Source organism: Alligator mississippiensis, chromosome 1 (genome assembly GCF_030867095.1).
Source record: "Alligator mississippiensis isolate rAllMis1 chromosome 1, rAllMis1, whole genome shotgun sequence".
NCBI classification, from domain to species: domain Eukaryota; kingdom Metazoa; phylum Chordata; order Crocodylia; family Alligatoridae; genus Alligator; species Alligator mississippiensis.
In genome coordinates this window covers 13,332,877-13,353,239 of record NC_081824.1, presented here as the reverse complement: position 1 = coordinate 13,353,239, position 20,363 = coordinate 13,332,877, and the positions used below count along the sequence as shown (strand labels likewise).

Genomic DNA, 20,363 nt, shown 5'->3' with positions numbered 1-20,363 from the left:
TAAAAGGTTCAGGGCACCTAAGTGCTCTGCGACAGTCTGCTAGGTGGGACACGGGTCACGGCGGCAAAACTGGAAGTGCCACGTTGGGACTCCCCCCCCACCCCCCGCCCGCTCATTGACCAGTGAGACCAAGAGGTTTTGACCTTCTATAGGTGGGACATAAGGTGCAAAAGGTTGAGGACCACTGGTCTAGAAGACCTCTGTAGAGACTTGACCTTTAGGACAGGGATAGACATTACATATAAACTAGTTTTAGTGATCAGAAACTGATTTAAACCTGTAACAGAACAGATGTTCAGTGCACATCAACCAGTTTGAAAATGGCTAAAATTGGTTTAAGATAAACCTGGTTGAATGTAGTATCAGACTTAACTGATTTGGGTAAAACTGGTTTCTGCAATGTCTGCCCCAGACCTCTCACTGGTTTAAGCTAAACCAGACTCCCCCAGCATCCAAGCATGCTCTCCGGGCTGGGCGGGGCTGTCTGCTCCACAGCAGGGCTGGCTCCTCCCCTCTGCTCTCTGGCTACAGCTCCAGCAGAGACTGAAGGCATCTGCCTGGCTTCCCCCTGCTCCCCACCCCCCACTCCCTGCTAAGCAGGGATCCCCTATCCACTCTGCCTTACATAGACATCTCTCAGCATTAGCTAGCAGACCACATGCTGGCTATGGTCTATGCTGTGGCAGAAAGGACACAGGCAGAATCAACAGGTAGCTGATAATGTCCCTCTGTTGTTTTCTTAATGGGGTGATAAAGCTGAGTTAGGAGTGATAAACACTGTGTTATCAATTCCCTGCTGGGCTGCTGGGGTGGGAACCCTTCCCTAATCAGAGCATCCTCCCGGGTCCTGGCCAAGGCCCCCTCAGCTCAGCGCTGGGGAAGGGAAGGGAAGGTTGCTCTAGCGACCCGCCCCTCCTCCCCCCCAACTTCTAGCCTGAGTCACTGCAGGCATGTGCCTGCATTTCTGGGATGTCTGTACAGTTACAAACTGATTCAGTTTAGCCAGGTTAGACCAACCTGCAAAAATAGAATCAATTCAGTCTCAGGCTTTTTGGATGTCCGTCCCTAGCCTTAGACATCCATTTATAGTTTTAGGTGTAGGTATTGGTTGGTATAGCAGTGTAAATAGTTGAAAGGATTATAGATTGTGGCTAATAAGTTATAATGACTTGCACTATTATCCTGTTTGTTATAAAGAAAGGGAGATGTGAGGCAATTGATTCTTCAGACTGACTAGAGAGGACCAGAGGCCTGTGTAAGGGGGACAAGAATAAAGATCTGACAGCCCTGGAGGCAGACACAGATTACAACACACAAGAGATGGCTGCTAGGGCTGTACAAAGCTTTGGTTGCTGATTCGAATCGGTAGATATTCGGCCTGATTCGGCAGCTGAATCTCTGAATCCACATTGAATCAGGAGACCCTTTAATTTCTCCAAAGTGAATTGGAACCCTCCAAATCAATTTGGAGAGATTCAGAAAGATTCGATGATTCGGACAGAGGCACAGCTTTAAATATTTTTTCTACATACCGTGAGGTACCAGGCGTCTCATGAATGCTGCGATGCTGGGGTGGATGGAGCATCCCATGGGAGTATGGGGGGGATGGGGGAGAAGGGGTCCCCAACATGCATGGCAGTGGACCCAGAAGTGGACCAGAAACACTTCCAATCCACTTCTGGGTCCACTGGGGAGCGCGCAGGGGACCCCTGCCCCCCTGGCTCAGTAACTGGTGCCTCCTGGATCTGGGGGGGCACCTGGGGTCCCCCCACAGCCAATTGTCAAGCCTGGGAGGTGTGGTGAGGGATGCTCCTGTGGGATGCTCCATCCACCCCAGCATCGCAGCATTCATGAGCCACGCCTGTTACCTCGAGGTATGTAGAAAAACCATATAAAGATGTGTGTATGGTCAAATCAATGATTCTTTGAATCAGCATTGAATCTTCAGATTTGGATTCAGCCAGATTGAATCAGGACAGTCATCCAAATCAATGAATTGAATCACTGTCCCCGATTCGGGCCAGATCCAAATTGAATATGACCCATTTCACACACCCCTAATGGCTGCATGCATCTCTGTTTCACTCACACCACATCTGGTGAATTATGTTTGCAAATCTAATAGTGATAACATTTTGTGGCACCCTGCAACACCCTTGAAAGGATCTCAAGGCACCCCATGATGCCTTGGCACCTTGGACGAAAATCACTAGCCTAGTTATTAGAGCACTCACTGAGGAAGTAAGAAACCTGGGATTGAGGTCCTCAGCCACAAAGGACTCATAACCACATCTCCTACTTCCCAGAAAAGTGCCCTAAATACCAGGCCACAAACTAGGCTAAGTGGGGGAAGCATTCATGGGGAAAGGAGGAGTGTGACTGTGGCACAGTGATAAGGGTATGTCCCCAAATCCTGGGTTCTGCTCTCTTGCCATTTTCTTGCTCTTTCTGTTTGTTACTTAAATATTGATGTTTCCATTTGTTGATTTGCAGGGTTGCAGCCATGGTCTTGCATCAGATGTATTAGCAATGACATCCTTATTTTTTTAACTCTTTGTTCATTCCAGTATGGGCCCGTATTCACAGTGTTTGCTCTGGGACATCGCTATACCTTTGTGACTGAGGAAGAGGGGATTGAAGCATTTTTCATGTCTAAGGATGTCAATTTTGAGCAGGCGGTGCAGCAAGCCGTCAAACATACAGGTAAACAATCTCTCTCTCTCACTTCTAAGGGCAATCAAACCTACCAGCCCATCAACACTGAGGGCCCTGATCCAGGGTTCAGTGGCCTTTCAGTCAGGTCCTAAATACACGTATTAGTCTCTTAATTTTAGTAGTTGGGAGTCAAAAAACACCAAACATCATGAGATTGGTGAAAAAATCAGCACAAGAGTCGAAAAGGCATTCTTGTAAATATTTGCTCACACAGGACTTGACTCTTTGCTGACATGCCCTGGGCCAGGTCAAAAATGACAGCCTGTGCAGATGACAGTGGGATCAGGCCCTATTACAAATATAAAAACATGTAAAACCCCTCCAAAACTTTGGTCAGGAGAAGGTCTCAGAATCAACAATTTAATACAACCTTTGAATAAAGAGACCACAATATTATAAGGAGCAGACAGAACAGCAGTCACTCCACACCTGCTGTCCACACCCAGACCCTACTCTCACCCCCTGGGCTATTGACCATGGTGTCTGGCTCACTCCTGCCAGCAGGGTGATGCTATTACCATTTGCTGAGGCCCTGGGCTATGCTCAGGTGGTAGTTTCACTCTCACACTCCTGCCAGCTTCCACCTGCAAATGCTTCCTAGGGCCCACTGCAGCTCTAGGTGGAATGGATAAAGATAAAACAGCACCCTTGGATTTAGAGCTTTAACACTAAGTCCTTGTATTTCACCTAGAGTCTAGTAGGTGAGCATTACTGACTATGGAGCAGAGAACATGAAACTCCAGAACATCTCTCTTGCCATCACTCATGCAACTCAGGGAACAATCTCTTGCGTGTTTATTACCTGAACAGAAGCTTTATGGGGCAAAAGGAAGGCATTTACAGGGTGAGTAACAGAAGGAAAGGTGGGCAGAGAGGAAGTTTACGACCACTGAATCCTTTGAAAGTTCTTAGGGAAGGTTTGTGGGCACAAAAACTCAGGAAGTGTGGATTTTGTCCCTAGACGAGACAGTAGATTGTGTTCAAACTTGGGTCACATGTTACACAGGAAGGAGGCACTTCCACATTTATAATTTACCTTGAATAATTTCCAAACTGTTCTTTTTCTTTTTTCTTTTTTTGTATTTAAAGTTTCAATTCCTGCAAAAGTCTTTTATAAGAACCGTTACAATCTGTACGTCATGCTGAAAGGTAAAATGGCTCCCCCTAACTTGCACATATTCATGAAGACTCTCTGTAAAGAACTGCATGAGTTTGTGGAACAGCTGGGCACAGAGGGAACGGAGGAACTCCATGATCTGGTAAGGTACGTGGATGCTGCGGTTGAGCTTTGTTGCATGGATCTCCACATGCTTTGTGATATAAATAGGAGCTGTATCAGCATTACTACAAAGCCTATGAGCTGAAGCTTTAGGTTGCTGATTACAAGTGTACAAGCCAGTGTTTATCTTGCTGTACTGGGTAAGCTAGAGCTGGTAGGTGCAAACCATAAAAATGATGGGCCTGGATGCCATGAAGAAATATGAGGTATGGATTTGGAGCTGACAAAAACAAGCTCTGTGCTATGCAAGAGATTTGTAAATAGGCCCTTTAGTTAAGGGTTTATATGTTTATGAAGGTCCTCACTTTAGAATGGGAAGCATCTATTGATGTGGCCTTGAGCAGGATTAGAAATTTCCTTCTTCCATGTTGCTTCTTATGGTTGTAGGGAGCCATCCATAAATATCTGCAAAAATATTTCTTTATCCTTCTCTGGTTCCTCTTATGAACACCCTCCTCTTGTGAAGCAAAGTTGACAGTGGTTAGGCTGCTACTGTGCTGCAGTCAACCGCTGGTCATGCTAATTATTACTGTCCTTCTACTCCTGCATCTAGCTCCATCTATCTGTTGTCTAGTCTCTCATACTTCATTTGTAAGCTCTCTGGTACTGAAACCACAGTTTTTTTCCTGCGTTTGTATAGCACCTGGCACAAAGGAGTTCTGGTCCTTGACAGAGGTTCATTAGGTATTAGCATCATACAAATAACAACTAATAATTGATACACTTGCCTGAGCAGAACCAGATATTTCAATGTGGCAGCATTGCTAAGACAATGCCCTTCCCAACTATGTGGCTGAGATGCATGTGGGCAAGCCTGTGACCCTTTGCATGCTATCCTAATCCAGATTTAAAAAAAAAAAAGTATTCAATAGATCAGATATTATTTGTCTAAAAGTTAATAAAAATGTGGTTAATAAAATAAAAGCATGGTTAATAAAAATGTGGAGTAGGACCAAACCCAGGACCGACTTCTGAGAGTCTCTACTTGAACATAGGTCATAACAAAAGTCATAAGCCACAGACAAAGTAGATGGACACAGATAAATATATTTCATGCTGTTTGTATTTTGTCATAAAGTACGGGCTAAAAGACTTGGATTGTGTATGGCTGCAAAATATCTGTCTGGCTGACCCTGATTTGGACTCCATTCTCCCAGAAGGTGGCTCTGTCTTGCATTTGTTAGAAAGGCAAATGTGGTGAAGTGAAATAGTGTCTGGACCTCAGGGGAAAGACGTGCTAGAATTCATAGGTTCATCGATTCATAGATGTTAGGGGCTGGAAGGGACTTTACTATCTCCTGGTCCCGGAGGAAGTTCACAGAGGATGTGCATAGGGTTTGCTAGGTCATTGATAAGTAAGGAGCTTGTGGAGTGAGACAGAGGCAAAAAGAGCATTCTTCCATCCTGTACAATTGTTATGGGGATTGTTATGCAGCTGGAGATGAGATTACATTTTCGGGAGTCCTGGGGCAGCCTCTGGTGAATGAAGCTCTAGGAAGGTGCCTCGCTAGAATAAGCCAGCTGTTTTATGGCAGAGGGATCATCCCGTGCCTCAAGCCATTCTGTGACTGCTGAAGTGAGCAGGGTTGTCAATAACTGGAAAAATTCAAACTTGTGCAGAAGGTCCTTGCATCACGCTGGCTCTGCTTTGTAAGAGCTTACATGAAGCTGGCCCCTATGCACAGCTTGGGAACACACCAGTTACAGTTCCACAGTTAGCCCAGAGAGTTGTTTGGATGTCAGTAATCAAATGCACCGCATACTTGCCTGACACCTGCTAGAGCAGCTTCCCTGAGGCTAGCTGGTGTGCCAGCTGTATTGCTGCGTGAGTCTATGGGCTGCATTGTATTTGAACATGGGGTTCATCTCACTGAAGTCCCTTCCAGATCTACTTTTCTATAATTCTGTGGTTTTGTGGTTCTAGGCACATCATGTATCCGGCAGCAGTGAATACCTTGTTTGGAAAAGATATCTGGCCAACGAGCAGGAGTGAAATCAGTGAGTTTGAAGAGCATTTCCAGATGTTCGATGAGGACTTTGAATATGCATCTCAGATGCCAGTGTGCTTTTTGAGGTGACAGTTTTTGGGGAGTCCTCTGGCAATCCCATTAAATACTTCTTGCCTGTTATATTATCCATCCTAGAAGCATTTCCCTGGGAAAATGATGTTCTGCTTTTAGCTGCATTCCACCCTTCAGTCAGTTTGATTTCTAGCCACGTGCCTCAAAAAAAATCTACCTGATTCTCCTCTTGCTTATATTTGTATGCCAGTGGCTTCACTGAGGTCAGTGGAATTAAACCCATGTGGAAACCAGTGTGTGAACTTTTTAGGAAAATATTTCCTGTTATCCCCCTGACCGAGACTAGTCCTTCAACATTCAGTACCCAGCTTGAACTATCTTGGCTTGATTTTTAGCCCTGAGCATCTAAAATTTCATTGCCTGCCTGCAGAGGGAATTGTGAATACTGAACAAATTCAAAAATCAAACTTTTGCTTTCCCAAGTTGGGCATGCACATTTAGGAGATTTTCTTGAAAATGTTGGCCTCTGTCTAAAATCTTATAGGAAGCCTGTAGTGCAGCTGGCATTCAAGTCCACGAGTCCTTTCCGACAGCTCCATGTTCTGACCACAAGACCATGTGCTTGGTCATTATTGAGCTTCAGAGGGGCTGAGCACCCAGCACTCCTCTTGACTTCAGCTGAGTCTAATTTGCTTACTGTCAGCTCTTTATATCTGTTTGTCAATGGGCTATGCAGGTGTTTTGAGCACAACTGGAAAGAAAGCAAGGGGTCCTCCTTCATTAAACTAATGTTGCAATTGTTTCCTCAAGTTTATTTCAAGGCATTTCATAATTATTTTTTTGCTTCACAGAAACTGGTCTAAATCCAGACAGTGGCTTCTAAAAACATTGGAAAAAGTGACGTCAGCTGCTGCAAGAACCAATCCCTCAAAGAGTGAATCTAAGGTAATCAGTCAGCAAATGAAACATAATGTCAGGGCAACATTGCTATTATTGTTAGCATGTAAGAATGAAGAGTATAAGGATAACAGCAGGAAATAATGACAAAAGTAACTGGGGCCAGCAGGCCAGGGTGTAGAAATGACATTGTTTACTGCATAATAATTTGACTGTGGTGCAGACACATGCCTTACACTTGGTGGCAAGACACTATAGTATGTACTGAGGACAGCTACCTTCAGGGGGGCTGTTAGTTGTAGCTCTTCTAGATATCCATATGATGGACAAAAGGAGCAGATGAAGGTCTCTAGAGAAAGGCCCGTTCAGCACGTCCTGCAGCTGACATTTTAAAACCTTAGCACAATCACCCTGTTGCTTTAGAAGAGGACCTGCTGCCAAGTGGAAACCTATTCAAATTAAATTTGAGAAGCTAAGAACCTATTTTAAGACTTAATCTTACTGTAACTTATTAAAACATTTAAATTAAAATATTCAAGCAGTTCATATTTGCTGCCAAAGTTTTCAAGAAAGCTGCTTTGGTGGAAGTCACTGAGAGTGCTGAAGTGCTAAGCTGGCTTTGGACAATGGTAGCTTCAGTGGGACAGGGAATGTATTTTCTGCATTTCAGTTTATTCATCTGTTTCGGTGCTATTCCCAGCGCGTTCAGAGTCAAGAAACTGAGTGGGAGTTGAAAGAGCAGGAAACCTTGTTTCCTTCTTCAGTTTATGGCTATAAATGGGGTGTGAGCAGTTCAACCCTGCTAGTTGTAAAAGCTTGAGTCGTGTGATAGGCAAGCCTAGGCGTTGAGGAGGCTTGGAAGTGGTGCATCCATCTCTTGTTAGCCTCTACCTTGGAATGAATTTCACCATCTGTGGAAAGCTCCTGTCTGTTACTTTGTTACTGAAGGCTATTGGTATTTAGCATTTCTTTTATGTGAAAAACGGGGGGAATTCTCTACCTGACTTCTAGCAAACCATTCCATGACGCCTGCCAAGTTACATGTGCATGTATACACATATTAATTCTTTTATTTATAACAGACAGTGCTGCAACACCTGCTGGACACTTTGCCTGATAAACATTTCGCTCCCAATTACAGTCTTCTGCTGCTCTGGGCTTCTCAAGCAAATGCTGTCCCTGTGAGTATGTTGGATGTGGGAACATGTTCTTTCCTCTTCATTTTGTTGCAGCGAAGTAGGAAAAGAATGCGGTGATATAAGATAGTGATTCATGTGGCTGTATAAGGGGAAACAAATCTGAGCACCAAGAAGTTACAGTGATTGGGTTTGCAAAAGGAGCAAAGATCCATGGCTTGAAATGGCCCAGACAGATGAAGCAACTTTACTAAAGTGCAAGTGATCCTTTAGGAAAAAGATTTTTTTGGTTTGAGAATGTTTCTCCCCAAATCTATCTACATTCAGGAGTTTCTAATGTAGACAATACAGGAGGAAGGCAAAGAGCTATGTGGGACAACTAAAAGGACAGCTTTATGAAATCATAGCAATGTAGGTCCACAAGATATATGAAGTAGATATCAGTCCTTCCCTGTTCCAAGGTACGATTAAGGTAAATTGGAAAACATGCAATGAAAGGCATTTTCCCTGGAGACCCTGTTCCAGTGCTTCACTGGAATGCCATAGCATTATAATGCTTTCTGTAATATCTCTCTCTATATGTTCTTAAGTATGTGACCCAAAACTGAATACAGTGCTCTAGGTGAGGCCTCACCGCACTGAGTAGAATGGAATAATTACTTCCTATGTCCTCCAGAAGATACTCTTATTAATATACCTCAGGATGACATTTGTGTTTTTTTGCAGAAACATCACACTGTTGATTTTATTTACTTTGAAGTCCACCATAATGCCCAGATTATTTTCTGCTGTATGGCAACAAATCAGTTCTTCCCAATTTTATATATGCATGATTGATTTTTTTTCCTGTCTAAGGGTAGTAATTTGTTTCTGTCTTGATTGAATTTCATCTGATTTTTTGATCATTTTTGTCCTCCAAATTGCTTGTAAAACCTCCCACGTTGGGGTTATCTGCACATTTTATCAATGTACTTTATTCCACCATCTGTGTGGTTAATAAAAATGTGGAATAGGACCAAAGCCAGGATCAACTCCTGAGAGCCTCTATTTGAAATGTCCTTCCAGTTTGACATCAAAACGATTGCAAACTATTTTTTCAGAATGGTGTTTCAACCTTACAGTGAATAACATCACTGAAACCATCTCCCTCTAGTTTGCTGCTGAGATTGTCGTATAAAACTTTCCAAAACCTCAACATACATATCTAGTGCTTCCCCTTTATCCACTAAGCCAGTTACTGTGTCAGAGAAAGAAACTTGTTCTGGACAGACTCATGCTGGCTGTTTCTTATCATTTGTTAATCTACTGGGAAGCTATAGATTAATCACTTAATCGTTTGTTCTTTCAAGATATGGAAGTTAGACTGAAAAGTCTATAATTCCTTGGATCATCCTTTTTAAAAATAGATACCATTTTCATGGAACAGCAAGGAGAGGATTCTGGATTATTGGCCTGGATCCAACCTTCTGAGAGCAGAGAATACATACCCAATAACAAAATTATTGTTAGCTGTCCAGAACTTTAACACATCACCCCCTGCTGCTGAATCAGCCCATCCCAAATTATTAAACGATAATTCACCCCTACCCCCCATGGTATAGATGGAATTTACCATGGGCTTATTATTCAGCATAGAGAGGGAAGAGAAAGACATTTTCTTAGCTGTTCACAGCTCTTCAATCATACATACTCTGCAGACTTTGAAAGTTTTACTGCAGCAACAAAGTTTTTTTTCCTCATATCTTCTGGAGACAAGAGATTTTGCTAGTTGAGAACAAGTGTGCTTAGGTAAAGTCAGATCTATTGTCTGTGCTTTGCATCAGTGGCAGTTTCTCACCTAGATTTTTGAGTGCGCAAAAGCAGAAGGTCAAACTATATCACCATTGACAGTGATTCTTTTACACATGAATTATGTCTCTTATGTGAGAAAAAATATGTAGGTCAGGATGCTTAGGTATCTCTGAAAGGAATTACAAACAACCCTCAGCATAGCTGTAGCAATGCCTGGCACATACCACACTGTGACGAACATCTTGAATGGTGACGTCTTCTGGACACATTCTCTAGAGACCTTTAAATATGAGAACGGTCGAACAGATTGAAGCTTTCTGACTCAAGACCATCACAAGTTTTAATGCTGTTCCTGAGTTGATTTCTTTTGGTCTCATCTTAGGTAGCATTCTGGACCCTTGTTTTCATAATATCCCACCCTGATATCTACAAGAAGATCATGGATGACATCGTTTCTGTTTTTGGCAATGCAGGTAATAAATGACTAGCATTCTGGAACAGGTTATTAGAAATCAATTTACTTTGTGTTTCTACCCCTTGGGTGCAAGGGCCCAGGCTAGAACCAAGTTCCTACCCCCTGGAGCAGCAGGCATCCCACTGAGCCACTCACCCTCTACTTTGTTTTTTTCCTCCCAGCCCTACATATTTCATTTTCTTGGCTTCTCTCAGAGCATCAGCTTCAGAAGAGGCACTGGATAATGCCTAACCTGTGTCCTGGTGGTTAGAGCACTGTGCTGGCAAGTCAGGGATGCTTGTCCAGCTCCCTATGGGCACAGGGAAAATGTAGAACCTGCATCTCCTGCTTCGTAGGCAAATGTTGGGGCTAAAACATGGGAAAAGCCTCCTTTCCCTATGAGTCATGGCTTTTGGTTCAGCTACATTTTCATGACCTGTGAATTTGCAACAGGCACATGTACATAACAGTACATATACCCAACCAATGCATGGCCCACTTCACCTGCTGAGCGTACATGCACACTTGAACTTCCACACTGCAGGGGTAATTGAATCACAACCTGCAAGTGCCAAAAGTGCCATTTATAAGGCTCAAAAATTGCCATTTAGGTGTACAAACGAGCCATAGGATTCCTCCTTCGTGTCTTTTTCATGTCTTATTTCTTATAATACAACAGGTAATGACAAGACTGAAATATCTCAAGATGACCTTAAGAAGCTTCCCTTAATTAAGTGGTGTGTTCTGGAAGCCATACGCCTCAGGTCTCCAGGTGCCATCACAAAGAAAGTGATGAATCCAATAAAAATTCAGGTGAGATTTATTTTTACATGGACCTTTCAGTACCTGGTAATCCTTCTGGCAGTGACTGACCCCAAAGTACCTGGATGTAGGTAACTAAGAATACAGAACCCTCAAGCCTTATTTAGATAACCTTTTTAATATATACATTAAGAACATAAAAATTGCCATTCACTGCTTCAGACAGACCATAGCTCTATCTTGCCCAGTATTCTCTGCCACTCAGGCGCCCTCCACACATTACAGGTATCACACAATTAACTCTTTAATTGTGCAATTACCTGGAAACCAGCTACACGTGCAAAGTATCATACAATCATAGAATCATAGAAAATGAGGGTTGCAAGGGGCCTCCAGAGGTCATCTAGTCCAACACCCTGCTCAAAGCAAAACCACCCTCAAGTCCGGCCAGGGCTCTGTCAAGCTGGGCCATAAAAACCTCCAGGAATGGAGATTTCACCACCTCCCTACGTAACTCATTCCAGTGCTTCATGACTGTCCTAGTGAAAAAGATCACCCTTTGGAATCACCCTTCAGGTAGCTGAAGGCTGCTATAAAATCCCCCTTAAGCCTTTTCTTCCACAGACTAAATAAACCCAGTTCCCTCAGCCTCTTCTCAGAAGTCATGGGCCCTGGCACCGAAACCATTTTCATTGCCCTCCACTGGACTCTCTCCAATTTGTCCACATCCTTTCTGTGGCGGGGGGAGGCAAAATTGGACTCAGATGTGGCCTCACCAGTGCTGAATAGAGGGGAATAATTACTTCCCTTGATCTCATGGCAATGCTCCAACTAATGCAGCCCAGTATCCTGACAGCCTTCTTGGCAACAAGGGCACACTTTTGACTCATATTCAGCTTACTATTCACTGTAACCCCCCAGTCCTTTTCTGCAGAGCTGCTGCTTAACCAGCTGGTCCCAGCCTGTACCGGTGGATGGGATTGTTTCATCCTAAGTGCAGGACTTTGCACTTGTCCTTGTTGAACCTCATGAGGTTTCTTTTGGTCCAGTCCTCCAATTTATCTAGATCACTCTGAATCCTAGCCCTACCCTCCAGCATATCTACCACTCCCTACAGCTTGGTGTCATCTGTGAAGTACCTGTCACACAATAAAAACCTCCAGCCAGCTATAAAGTTAGACCTCAAAAATGTGTACTAACTTCGTAGCTGTTTGCTACTGAACTTTAATTTGCACGTGTAGCAGGGTCTCCTCTGTGGCTGTGAGCTCTGTTAGCTAATGAGGCTCCCAGCTTCAGGGATGCACCATGCCCAGCCAGGGTTGGGAGTCCCATAACTGAGGAAACTCTCAGCCCCAGCAGCTGCCATTCTGGGTCCCACCAGCACAGGAACCCAGAGTCCTGCAGTGGTAGACACTGGGTGCCAGGATCCAGCTGAGTCCAGCCAGGGGCATGCAGCTTTTCCGAGGGTGCGTGAAACCCCTGGGGCTGGGGGATCGTAACAGCCCCAGCTCTGGGGGTGCGTCAGCGGTTTTAGGCAGGCAAGGTTCTTTGGGTACATGTGTTATCTTTCTAGACCAACTAAAAAGTTGGAAAAAAAGTTCTTTGCAAACTTTCAGGCACAAATACCTTTCATTGGGCATTTTACACACCCTTCATCAGGGGTTTTACACACCCCGAAGGCTGGGGGATCACAACTGCTGTGATTCCCCCCAGCCCAGGTGTTTCCTTAACCATCAGTAAGGCACTATGAGATCTAATGTGCAATCCCACAATCACGTCTCTTGCCTTGCATGTGTGGCATGGCAGGAGGCACGATTGCGTGGATTGTGAATTAGATCCTATCACACCTTTACTGGCATGTGTAGAGGGGCCCACAGTGGGAGAGAATGGATGCTGAAAGGGAGAGTGAACCACATATGACCAAGGTTTTGTTTTTCCATTCCTCCTCGCTCACTTGCAGCCTCCAGCGTTTAAAGTCTCAGAAGTTCTAATTCAAAGGCTGTATCCTTAACTCCTGTGCTCAATAGCTACTGATGCCCCTTTCCTCCAAGAATTTGTCCAATCCCTTTCTGAATCTAGATAAACTGTCAGCTCCCACAACACCTGGTAGCAATGAGTTCCACACTTTACACTTTACACACTCAAAATCTCACCCCACAATCAAGAGGCCCCTGGGTTGATGACCATAGGCCAGTTTGAACAGGGAACAGACCATTGATGCCTGGGGCACCTCCAGCATGGCAAACAGCAGGAGTGGTATGAACAGGTCCCATTTCTTGGGGTCTCCCTGTATGCATGTCCTGATCATCCCTTTCAGAGTTTGAGTAAAATGCTCCACTAAGCCATCTGTCTGAGGATGGTACATGGAGGTTTGCAACTGGTTTATCTTCAGGGTCTCACACACTCCCTTTAATACCCTGGTCATAACATTTGTCCCTTGACCCGTTCTTGTGGTATCCCCATTCTGGAGATCCATTTGATTAATTCCTCTGCTACCTTGGGGGTGGTGATAGATCTCATGGGAACTGCCTCAGGGTATCTTGTAGCATAATCAAGGATGACTAAGACAAAGTGGTAACCAGTGGTACTCTTTGGGAAGGGTCCCACAATGTCTAAAGCTACCCCATCGAAGGGCCATTCTACAACGGACATGGATATCAGAGGAGCCCTTGGGGGCATGATATCAGAGACCCTCTGGCACTCCAGGCACCCTTGACAAAATCTATCCACCTGCTTATGCAGTCTTGGCCAGTAAACCTGTTGTGTCAACCGGGCCTTGGTTTTATCCCGCCCAAGATGTACACCCATATAAACATATGGGCTATTCGCAGTAAGGCAAGTTGGTATTTTTGGGGCACCACCAAGACCTGTGCCACCTCTTCCCCTTCAACCTGCCCATATTCTGTCTAGTAAAGGATGCTGTCTCTTACCTCAACATTTGGATAAGGGTCAGCTAACTCACAGTGCAGCACCACCTCATCTCTCTTCACTGTTCCCCATCATATACATTAACAAAGGTGGGTTCCTCAGCCAGCTCTTCCTGGAATTGTTCCTGTCTAATGCTGTCACCCAAACCTAGCACTTCAGGTTGTTCTCTCTCCATTATCAGACCTGGATCATCATTAGTTAGCCCCTCGATTTGTGTGCCCTCTGTCCCTTCTTTTCCTTTGCTCTTGATTTCTTATCCCAAGTGCTTGCTTGAGCACCTCATGTAAATGAGGCCAATCTCATCCTAGAAGCATGGAACAAGGCAGCCTTTGAGTTATCCTTACCAATAACTCCTCTGTTCATCCCATTATAGTCAGTGGTAGATGCTGCCTCCAGTAAGTATAAGTCTCTCCAATGCATGCACAGCACACTGACAGGGGTGTCCTCTTCACCCAGTTGAGAGGGTGCTAAATCCACCTTCATCATTGTCTGGGCACAACCAGTGTCCACAACAGCTGATATTATCAAGGCCCCCAATTTTTTGTCTACCATTGGTTTTGGGATCTATGTTGATCCCCTTTGTCATTTGAGATTTCAGTCCATCTTCTTTTCATGATGGTTTTCTGGGATCTATCCGCCCTGATTTCAGTGGGTCTCCTCCCATGCCCGTCCTTCTCGTACTCTCTGAAGACAATTTCAGGCCATGTGCCCTGGGCCTCCACACTGGTAACAGACAATTTCTTGGAATCCCAATCCTCTGAATGGTCTGAGCTGACTCTGGGGTGACTCCACTTTCTTTATCAATGTTCCCTGATGTTTGATTTACCCCATCAGGGTCGCAGTCCTTGCGGTTCTTTCTTTACAGGTGTCCCCTTTGGCGATCATGAGGACCTCTGCCAGATGTAAAGCTTCTTCCATAGTCTGAAGTTGATGCCTCCGGACCTACCTTTGAGTGTTTTCTTCCAAATCTACAAGGAATAAGGTGAACAGATCCAAAACCTCCATTAAGGTCTTTTCTTCTGTCTGTATCCACCTTTCTAATAGAGCCCCCAGTACTTAGGCCAGAAGTTGGGTTTACCTATCTTCTCACTTCTTTTTGGCCTTAAATGATTGTTGATAGTATTCTGGTGAGATTTCCAATTGATACAATATCATGGTCTTTACATTTCCATAATCACTTGCCTCCATCTGGGTGGGACCTATTAACAGGGGGCCTAACTGACTGGCCCATCGCATTCTGTCTCACCCAGTCAACTTTGCTGCTCTCTCAAATGACTCTAAGGAAACCTCTACATTATCCCTGGGCATCATCTTTGCCATGCTTAGTCCTTCAGTGGCATGAATCATTGCTGATTGTTGGGCTTCAATCTTATCACTTAATTCCTAGAAGCATGATCTGTGCCTCAGTTTCCTTGGTCCTCACCTGAACCAGTTCCTCTCTCTGAGTTTGTTGGCCTTGCAACAGCTGTAGCACCAGTCTGTGGGCTTGTTGCCAATCCTGCAGTGCCCCTAACCTGGTTGTAGTCTGGTTCACATCCATTTCATAGTATTCCCCCTGCTGTCTTTGAGTTGGTCTCAGTTTCATTTCCCAGCCAATGCACCAGTTGTAAGAGGGTGCAGCAGGGACACAGTGTTTACACGTTCCCCAATTTTCAATTTCGTATCCAGCCTTTATGGGATTTCAACCAGGCATCTTCCTTTTCTGTACCCAGTAAGGGGTGCACCCTAACTCATTAGTCCTACCATTCAGCTGCAGGGCCACTGGACATCGCTGGATAAACAAAGGCTTGGAGTCCCCTTTGCCTTTCGAGTAAACTATTCAGCCTCCTGCTGCTCCAGAGTACTCAACAGTTACTTTTACTTCCACCAAATTCCCAATAGGGCACCTCCGAGCTAACTCTTCCCTCTGGTGTGGCCACAGTTAGCTCATCAAGCCTTTCCTGGTGGAACTCAATCAGTTCTGGGTCTAGTCAGGAAGGCCTGCTCCTAGCTGCTTTGTTTCACTGTACCAGAGAAGCGGCTCAGTAACACTTCCCCTTTACATCAAATCCTGTGCACTGCTTAGGACTAGGTCAAGAATGGCCTTTCCTCTTGTAGGTTCCAGGACCAACTGTTCAAGGAAGCAATCTTTTATAACTTCAAGAAATTTGGTCTCTGCATCCTGGCTTGATATTAGATTGACCCAGTCTGTTTGTGGATAGTTGAAGTCCCCCATTATTACTGTGTTTTCTGCTGTCACAGCCTCTCAACCACATTAGCATTTTTAGCTCACTGCTGCTGTGGAACGTCAAGACCATTAAAAAAGGAAGAAGTTCATTAACACCTGTGGAAGGAAGAGTTTAGAAGGAATTAGGTAGATTTTAATGAACCAAGAATTCAGTTGATGCTCTCGCTGCTGCCTGGACAGAAATGTTGCTGCCACTGTCAGGCAGCTGGGTTTAAACTTTGGGTGGAACAGGAATCAAAGGTGGGATGTGCAAGTGCACCAGTGCCCCCCTGCTCCCCTCTGGGTCCGCTCCAGCCCCCTACTTCAGACAGTGAGGGGGGGGCAGTAATGGGGGAGAAAGTAAGAGTGGAGGGAGCAATAGTGGACAGGTAGTAGTGGGTAGGTTATGTGTAGGCAAAAAGGGGACTGGCAGCTTTTCCCCAGTCCCACTCTTTGCCCCTATTTGTGCCTTCCCCCCTCCTCAGCATTGGGTCCCTGCCCTCCTTCCCCTGAGACAGGGAGCAGTGGGGGCCTGAGGTTGGGAGGGAAGAACAGTGTCGGGACCCAGGGCAGCCGGCCAGCAGCTCTCCCTGACTCCCACCTGGGCAGATAAGGGTCCGGGGCCTTAGAAGGCCGTCAGGCGGGTACTTGTGACACTTGGAGTGGAATTAATTAGGCGGACGCTTATCGGTTGCAAAGCAAGATTATTTACTCACGCCGTCAAGGTGGTGAATAGCGGAGGTCAGAGATACTTGGTTAGTTACAGCTTAAGGTTCATAGGTCGTATGTCGGTCTGCATAAGAGTTCGTTGATCGGGCAGATAAACGGAGAAAAAAGTCAGGCCGGCAGGTCGTTGATTTACGTCTGATAAGGTCGAAACGGGGGAGACTGACAAGCGATCAATTTGTCAGTTATTCTTACGCATACGTTCAGAGGTTTTTCAGGTGTGTGCATGGAGGTCTCCCATTCTTCACGGAAGCGAAGACGGGTTTTATTTGTGTAATAGCCAATTGCTTTTCACCACGTCATAAATTTAATTAGAATCGCCAATTATTTAGCGGTCTTTGCTAGGGTGTTATCTCACAGGGTTATTCCCTGTTTTCTCTGACCAGTTATAATGATTTATGTACAGCACAGAAGGCTAAGTTCTATTTCATGTTAGTGTCGCAGTTATAAATTTCTTTTTGACATGAGCAGCAAAAAAAAAGCGGTTACTATCATTATTGTTAACCCTTAGTTAACCTAGTGCAGAAAAAAACTGTTTTGACTTGTTTGTGACATGGGCACTACTTAATTTGGTTGTGACAAACAGCAGGGGTTGCAGAGGCAGCAGCAGTGGCTCTGGCTCCAAGCCAGGCTTGAGACGAGAAACAGAGCTGCAGCAGCTGCCTGCCCCTGCCACCTCACATTTTATTCCAAGATAAGGATTTTTTTCCCCTTATGTTAAATGGGTGGGAAAAACCCTCATGTTGGCATCAAGTAAATACAGTAATAAGGACACAACAAAATGATATCACACACTTAAACCCCCTTACTGGCTTCACTAGTCCTCCAGCAAGACCTTTTGTTGGTGAACCTGAAAGACTCAGGCTGGAAAGTTTTGGGAGCACCAGCTGAATGTGCAGTTCTGTTTCTTTGCTTCAGAGTATTTTCTCCTTCTTAGAATTTCACCATCCCAGCTGGCGACATGCTGATGATTTCTCCGTATTGGTTGCACAGGAATCCAAAGTATTTTCCTGACCCTGATATGTTCAAACCCGTAAGTTTGTCACGTCACATTTTTACATTTTTCTCTTTTTACATACTTCAGACCAAAACATATTGTGAAAACACATATTCTTTTAAGATGGCTTAAAGTTGCACGTTTATAAAAGCTTTCCCTCTGGCAAGTCGTCTTGCCTCTTTAAAAGCACTATTAGCAGCTTGTGCCTGTTTTGAACCATAAAGGTCATTGTCCTCTCTGATTAAGTAAAAAACATCACGTTTTAAGTGTTATTTGTTTTCATAGGTCACAGCCCTGACTGAATCTTTCTGGCTGAAAAGTCACCAGAGACCTGTGTTTGGATCCCACCATGCTTGACCTATACACTCTGAATTGCCCATTCCTCTTGGCAGACTCCAACACTGTCTTTCTTTGATTTCTCTCATCTCCTTTGTGCTCACAGACTCTGTGGGAGTGGGACCTTGTGGTTAAGCTGCCCCCAGTGCTGATGTTCCCAATCCTCTGATAGAGTAAGCACACTCTTTCCCTGAGCTCCAGCCTTGAGAGCCATGGTAAGTAGCAGGAGTATAGGTTTTAGGCACAAACACCCTTCAGATTGAGGAAGAATCTTCAGTTGGGCTGATGAAGGGTGTTTGTGCCCGAAAGCTTGCAAAGAAGAATATTTTCCAACTATTTCAGTTGGTCCAGTAAAAGATATTGGATTTACCCAAAGAACCCTGTCTGCCTATGTCCTTGGACCAATATGGCTACAACCTACACCCCTGCCATTTACCATGGCTCTCAAGGCTGGAGCTCAGGGAAACAGTGTGCTTACCCTACCAGAGAACTGGGAACTTCAGCACCGGGGGCAGCTTAACCACAAGCTCCCACTCCCACCGAGTCTGTGAGCACAAAGCAGATGAGAGAAACCAAAGAAAGACAGTGCTGGAATCTGTCCAGGACAAGGGGATATGTTAGTTGGGAGTGAAGCAATGATCCATCCTTGGTCTGCTCTATGGTGCTCCATTCTATACATATAAAAGCCTTTGTCTGTCTGTCTGTCTGTCTGTCTGTCTGTCTGTAACACTTTGTTCGCACTCTGACAGGTTGTCTGAAACAACCAATCAGATCGCTCCAACAGGAGCAGGCCTGGATGAGGCCCGGACCAGATGAGGGGGGCAGACACAGGTCTCTGCCCCCCCTCCCCACCATCCCATCCCCAGTCAGTCTTGCCGGGCAATTTGCCAGTTCTTCCATAAATATACTATACCTCTCATGGAAGTCCATTCCAAATGTTGGCCACCCTTACCGTGAAGAAGTTTTTCCTTATGTCTAGCCTAAATCTGCTCTCTGTCAGTTTGTGACCATTGTTCCTTGTTACCCCAAGAGGCACCCTTGTTCCTTGTTACCCCAAGGCAAGGCTTTTAGTAGTTTTGGGTTGCATGACCTTCTCCTTGGCTAGAAGTTTCTAATTAGTTCCATACTCAGACTTCCCTCAGGTGCTGTAACTTAAGCCCTGAGCTGCAGTCACTGCTCTCTCCCTTGCTGCACTTTTAGCCCGTGTGGTTTTCCCTGGCTGGTTGTGGCTCTGCAGCAGGCCCTTGCCCAGCTGCCTACCTAATTGTAGCCCTGCAATGCTGGTTTCCAACTCACTAAGTAGCAGGGGTTGGGGGTCCCTGTTGCATGGGGCTCTATTTAGTTTAATGTCCCTCATTTTGCCTCATGACTTCAGCTGTTGCTTCAAGCCCCTCTGCCATCCAAAAATAAAACATCTGCTTGTTGTTGATTCATATATCCTGCACAACCTCATTACCATGCATTACCAAGCACCATGTGTACCATTGCACCCAACCTTTAACAACCCTAGCAGCAAGAAGCTTTGTTTATATTTTTGCGGTGCAGAAAATTGACTAATCTTATTGTAGCAAATAGCACCTGTTAATTAACTTTGCTCTCAGTGTCATAGGGATTCATTTTAATGTTACTGTATGAAACCCTGTGAATAAGGAAAATAATCAGCCATATTAGTTTTCCTTGGTCTGTTAATTCTGGGACACTGTCTCACTTGTGCTAGGTCTCAGGTTTCCTCCCCAGAGCCCTATAAGCTCCAAGACAAGGGCAAGGCAAAACAAACAGGTAGAAGAATACACTCCCTTAAGAAGACCTTAGGGAAGGGGTAGTCCCAAGAAAGTTCATGAGGCCCTTGCACCAAGACCTCCGTTCAGCAAACCACATCTCTAGAACAGGGGTAGGCAAAATATGGCTTGCGGGCCAGATTTGGCCCACCAAAGGATTTTATCTGGCCCACCACAGGTCCCTTGGCCCTGCGCAGCCCAGGCCTTGACACATGTGGCCAGTCCCACTGCCCCAGGGACATAGCAGAGCTGTGGCAGTGTGGTGGCTGCACTCAGCTTCCCAGCAGCCCTGGTGGTGGCAGCTCCCTCCAGCTGTCACTGCCACTGTCACTGCCAC

At 45.1% G+C, this 20,363-nt stretch overlaps 1 protein-coding gene across 2 annotated transcripts in view; it reads left to right on the top strand.

Annotated features, from left to right (window-relative positions):
• The window catches only part of LOC102560263 (24-hydroxycholesterol 7-alpha-hydroxylase), a 39,532-nt gene that overhangs the window by 5,311 nt on the left and 13,858 nt on the right, over positions 1-20,363 (top strand). The window contains exons 2-9 of one of the 2 annotated variants that reach the window (XM_006271996.4): positions 2,568-2,703; positions 3,805-3,979; positions 5,919-6,068; positions 6,867-6,960; positions 7,995-8,093; positions 10,222-10,312; positions 10,973-11,106; positions 17,853-17,948. In XM_006271996.4, coding sequence (XP_006272058.1) covers positions 2,568-2,703; positions 3,805-3,979; positions 5,919-6,068; positions 6,867-6,960; positions 7,995-8,093; positions 10,222-10,312; positions 10,973-11,106; positions 17,853-17,948 — 975 coding nt within the window. The remainder of the gene's footprint in view (positions 1-2,567; positions 2,704-3,804; positions 3,980-5,918; positions 6,069-6,866; positions 6,961-7,994; positions 8,094-10,221; positions 10,313-10,972; positions 11,107-17,852; positions 17,949-20,363) is intronic. The other variant, XM_019491613.2, reaches the window with a different exon arrangement.